Here is a 6000-nt window from a genome sequence, read left to right as displayed (position 1 = left end):
AGAAGAACTGACTGAATAAAGATGAAATAAGAGTTAAAGCCAGAACAAAACAAAGAGAATGAAAGCACACAAACATAACCTCACATCCAAATATGAATATAACAGGAAGCAATAATCACTATTCCTTAATATCTCTCAACATCAATGGCCTCAACTCCCCAATAAAAAGACATAGATTAACAAACTGGATACGCAATGAGGACCCTGCATTCTGCTGCCTACAGGAAACACACCTCAGAGACAAAGACAGACACTACCACAGAGTGAAAGGCTAGAAAACAACTTTCCAAGCAAATGGTCAGAAGAAGCAAGCTGGAGTAGCCATTCTAATATTAAATAAAATCAATTTTCAATTAAAAGTCATCAAAAAAGATAAGGAAGGACACTTCATATTCATCAAAGGAAAAATCCACCAAGATGAACTCTCAATCCTCATCTTCGATTGGTTTATATACAAGTGTGCAATTTCTAGGCTTGAAAGTAAAATGATGCTATCTGGTGCTGGATAGAGGAGCCTTATTTTTTATTATGGCAGCTTGCTATTTTTGTAACATGGTGATTTGGTTGAACACAATAAAGTACAGTAGTAACTGATCTCCCCCTCTTCCTGGATGAGTGAGGAGATGATTAAATGTTGATGTCAGCATCCTTGAGCATATTCAGATGAGCTTCTGCTTCTGTTGAAAAGGATGCTGTGTTTGATTGTGGTCCGAAGCTTTGAAGCACTACTTGGCATCTCCTTCCTTGGAGGTCTCACTGTTTAAACATAACATATTTGATAGCTTGTTGGTAAGGTGAGGTCCAGCTTGTCTCCACTAGGTCATCTTCATGTGAATCCGGTGGTTATACGGTTTTGTTCTAGGGATATTTCATTTTTTTAATAACGGTTTTAGCTGACATTCATGGAGAGAATGAATCCTTAGAACTGTGCCACTAGTGAAAGGAAATCCTGTCTAGAGTATGTTTCTTTACAAAGCTGTGTCACACCATCCTTTGGGCCCTCTGCTGGAAAAGTAGAATCAAGTCTCAAATAATGCCTTTTAAATTGTATCCTCTAGTATTATAGATGTAGGACAGTACTGTATCATACCTCTGTGGATGTAAAATAGCTTGTACCTGCTTTATGATACGTAGTAGTGACCGTGCTTTATCAGAGCTGTTTTTAATGATGTTGCTCAGAATGTTTTCTTTCCAGATGATGATTGAGAAGCTAATTTAAAAAAAAAATGGTGCCAGGTACCACAAGAGTAACAGAACTGTGCTGTTTTCTCAGGTTTTGTTTTTTTACTTTTTTTTTTAATGGAGTATGCTGGATGTCTCTACAGTTTTGTTCAGATGACTGCAGAACCTGGAAAAGCTGTTGCTGCTGTTGATGCATAACACTGCTATTATTGGTCTTTTTATATAAATATAAATATATATATACAGATATATAATTTGAATTTTTTGAAACTTTACCTGTGCTGTCAACTTTGGAAAAAAGTATCCCCGTTTACTGTGTTGAGTTGGCACTGTACAGAAATTAACAGCCATATTGGTCTAGAAATGTTGAACTTAAGTTTTTTCCATTTGTACAGGGGTAACACACTGTATTAAATATGTAAGGTCTTATATACGTGGGTTTGATTACAAAAACTAATAAAGTATTCTCTAAATTGAAAAAAAAGAAATGTAAATAAAAATATATCCAATAAAAAATAGAAAAAAAAACAAAATGTAAATAAAAATATCTAAAAAAAAAAAAAAAAAGAGTTAAAGCCAGGCTGAGAAGAAAGGAGAGAGGTGGCTGAAGGGAAGCATGGAAATGAGGGCTCAGAAGATAATGCAGGGTCTCATGTGGATGTCAAGCTGCTGGGGCAGGAAGCCCTGGTCTGATCGGCATTGATAGCATGCATTCATTTCCTCACAGCCGAGCCTCCCTTCTCTTCCTGTACTCTAGGCCTGGAAGTGCAGGATTCAGATACATCCCTATAGGCTCCAGTTCTGAGATCTAGACAAGTCAGTCACTCTGCTCTCCTGGGCCGTGAGAACCTAATCAGTACACTGGGTAGAAAGCTCTTTTAGTACTGTAAGCATCTGTTCCTCCTGACAAAGAGGTCTGGTGCCCCTGATCCAAAGCATCCTAGGGTCCCTTCTTTTTTTTGAGTGAGAGAGAGGGTCTCACTTTGTATCCCTGGCTAGCATGGAACTCACCGTGAAGACCAGGTTGTCCTCAAATTCATTGAGACCCACCTACCTCTACTTTCTGAGTGTTGAAATTAAAATCATCTGCCATAAAAAAAAAAAAAAAGAACCTCAGGTGACAGCAAATGCTGGCGAGGATGTGGAGAAAGAGGAACACTCCTCCATTGTTGGTGGGATTGCAGACTAGTACAACCATTCTGGAAATCAGTCTGGAGATTCCTCAGAAAATTGGACATTGAACTACCTGAGGATCCAGCTATACCTCTCTTGGGCATATACCCAAAAGATGCCCCAACATATAAAAAGACACGTGCTCCACTATGTTCATAGCAGCCTTATTTATAATAGCCAGAAGCTGGAAAGAACCCAGATGCCCTTCAACAGAGGAATGGATACAGAAAATGTGGTACATCTACACAATGGAATATTACTCAGCTACCAAAAACAATGACTTTATGAAAGTCATAGGCAAATGGTTGCAACTGGAAAATATCATCCTAAGTGAGGTAACCCAATCACAGAAAAGTACACATGGTATGCACTCATTGATAAGTGGCTATTAGCCCAAATGCTCAAATTACCCTAAATGCACAGAACACATGAAACTCAAAAAGGATGGCCAGCTCTGCTCCCAAACCCCGTGGGAGAGAGACCTCACCGCCTAGTCAGGTGGGCACTCCTGAGGCTGCAGAGCAGAGGAGACCACCAACACTGCCCACCCCTGCCCACATCCCTGGCCCAAGAGGAAACTGTATAAGGCCTCTGGGTTCCCGTAGGGGAGGGCCCAGGAGCAGCAGGACCCCTGCACCTGAGACACCGCCGGAACCTGAAGGAAACAGACAGGATAAACAGTTCTCTGCACCCAAATCCCGTGGGAGGGAGAGCTAAACCTACAGAGAGGCAGACACGCCTGGGAAACCAGAAGAGATTGCACTCTGCACACACATGTCAGACACCAGAGGAAAACACCAAACGCCATCTGGAACCCTAGTGCACGTAAGCTCCCGGAAAGGGCGGCGCACATCTTCCTGGTTGCTGCCACCGCAGAGAGCTTGTGGGCAGCACCCCGCTAGCAAACTTGAGCCTCGGGACCACAGGTAAGACCAACTTTTCTGCTGCAAGTGACCTGCCTGGTGAACTCAAGACACAGGCCCACAGGAACAGCTGAAGACCTGTAGAGAGGGAAAACTACACGCCCAAAAGCAGAACACTCTGTCCCCATAACTGGCTGAAAGAAAACAGGAAAACAGGTCTACAGCACTCCTGATACACAGGCTTATAGGACAGTCTAGCCACTGTCAGAAATAGCAGAACAAAGTAACACTAGAGATAATCTGATGGCGAGAGGCAAGCGCAGGAACCCAAGCAACAGGAACCAAGACTACATGGCATCATCGGAGCCCAATTCTCCCACCAAAATAAACATGGAATATCCAAACACACCAGAAAAGCAAGATCTAGTTTCAAAATCATATTTGATCATGATGCTGGAGGTCTTCAAGAAAGACGTGAAGAACTCCCTTAGAGAACAAGTAGAAGCCTACAGAGAGGAATCGCAAAAATGCCTGAAAGAATCCCAGGAAAACATAAAAAAACAAGTAGAAACCCATAGAGAGGAGACACAAAAATCCCTGAAAGAATTCCAGGAAAACACAATCAAACAGTTGAAGGAATTAAAAATGGAAATAGAAGCAATCAAGAAAGAACACATGGAAACAACCCTGGATATAGAAAATCGAAAGAAGAGACAAGGAGCTGTAGATACAAGCTTCACCAACAGAATACAAGAGATGGAAGAGAGAATCTCAGGAGCAGAAGATTCCATAGAAATCATTGACTCAACTGTCAAAGATAATGTAAAGCAGAAAAAGCTACTGGTCCAAAACATACAGGAAATCCAGGACTCAATGAGAAGATCAAACCTAAGGATAATAGGTATAGAAGAGAGTGAAGACTCCCAGCTCAAAGGACCAGTAAATATCTTCAACAAAATCATAGAAGAAAACTTCCCTAACCTAAAAAAAGAGATACCCATAGACATACAAGAAGCCTACAGAACTCCAAATAGATTGGACCAGAAAAGAAACACCTCCCGTCACATAATTGTCAAAACACCAAACGCACAAAATAAAGAAAGAATATTAAAAGCAGTAAGGGAAAAAGGTCAAGTAACATATAAAGGGAGACCTATCAGAATCACACCAACTTCTCGCCAGAAACTATGAAGGACAGAAGATTCTGGACTGATGTCATACAGACCCTAAGAGAACACAAATGCCAGCCCAGGTTACTGTATCCTGCAAAACTCTCAATTAACATAGATGGAGAAACCAAGATATTCCATGACAAAACCAAATTTACACAATATCTTTCTACAAATCCAGCACTACAAAGGATAATAAAGGGTAAAGCCCAACATAAGGAGGCAAGCTATACCCTAGAAGAAGCAAGAAACTAATCGTCTTGGCAACAAAACAAAGAGAAGAAAAGCACACAAACATAACCTCACATCCAAATATGAATATAACAGGAAGCAATAATCACTATTCCTTAATATCTCTCAACATCAATGGCCTCAACTCCCCAATAAAAAGAAATAGATTAACAAACTGGATACGCAACGAGGACCCTGCATTCTGCTGCCTACAGGAAACACACCTCAGAGACAAAGACAGACACTACCTCAGAGTGAAAGGCTGGAAAACAACTTTCCAAGCAAATGGTCAGAAGAAGCAAGCTGGAGTAGCCATTCTAATATCAAATAAAATCAATTTTCAATTAAAAGTCATCAAGAAAGATAAGGAAGGACACTTCATATTCATCAAAGGAAAAATCCACCAAGATGAACTCTCAATCCTAAATATCTATGCTCCAAATACAAGGGCACCTACATACGTAAAAGAAACCTTAATAAAGCTCAAAACACACATTGCACCTCACACAATAATCGTGGGAGATTTCAGCACCCCACTCTCATCAATGGACAGATCATGGAAACAGAAATTAAACAGAGACGTAGACAGACTAAGAGAAGTCATGAGCCAAATGGACTTAACGGATATTTATAGAACATTCTATCCTAAAGCAAAAGGATATACCTTCTTCTCAGCTCCTCATGGTACTTTCTCCAAAATTGACCATATAGTTGGTCAAAAAACGGGCCTCAACAGGTACAGAAAGATAGAAATAATGCCATGCGTGCTATCAGACCACCACGGCCTAAAACTGGTCTTCAATAACAATAAGGGAAGAATGCCCACATATACTTGGAAATTGAACAATGCTCTACTCAATGATAACCTGGTCAAGGAAGAAATAAAGAAATTAAAAACTTTTTAGAATTTAATGAAAATGAAGGTACAACATACCCAAACTTATGGGACACAATGAAAGCTGTGCTAAGAGGAAAACTCATAGCGCTGTGTGCCTGCAGAAAGAAACAGGAAAGAGCATATGTCAGCAGCTTGACAGCACACCTAAAAGCTCTAGAGCAAAAAGAAGCAAATACACCCAGGAGGAGTAGAAGGCAGGAAATAATCAAACTCAGAGCTGAAATCAACCAAGTAGAAACAAAAAGGACCATAGAAAGAATCAACAGAACCAAAAGTTGGTTCTTTGAGAAAATCAACAAGATAGATAAACCCTTAGCCAGACTAACGAGAGGACCCAGAGAGTGTGTCCAAATTAACAAAATCAGAAATGAAAAGGGAGACATAACTACAGATTCAGAGGAAATTCAAAAAATCATCAGATCTTACTATAAAAGCCTATATTCAACAAAACTTGAAAATATACAGGAAATGGACAATTTCCTAG

General features: G+C 40.2%; 1 protein-coding gene across 3 annotated transcripts in view; it reads right to left on the bottom strand.

Moving 5' to 3' along the window:
- Positions 1–367: 367 nt before the first annotated feature.
- Positions 368–6000, bottom strand: part of Dusp19 (dual specificity phosphatase 19) — a 136001-nt gene continuing 130368 nt past the window's right edge. The window contains exon 4 of one of the 3 annotated variants that reach the window (XM_063283645.1): positions 368–756. In XM_063283645.1, coding sequence (XP_063139715.1) covers positions 641–756 — 116 coding nt within the window. In that variant the 3' untranslated portion in view covers positions 368–640. Of the gene's footprint in view, positions 757–813; positions 1211–6000 lie in introns of those variants that run through there. The other 2 variants (XM_063283646.1, XM_063283644.1) reach the window with 2 other exon arrangements.

This window comes from Rattus norvegicus, chromosome 3 (assembly GCF_036323735.1).
Source record: "Rattus norvegicus strain BN/NHsdMcwi chromosome 3, GRCr8, whole genome shotgun sequence".
Classification (NCBI taxonomy): Eukaryota; Metazoa; Chordata; class Mammalia; order Rodentia; family Muridae; genus Rattus; species Rattus norvegicus.
The sequence above is the reverse complement of the archived record's forward strand: the minus strand, read 5'-3'. Positions and strand labels throughout refer to the sequence as shown.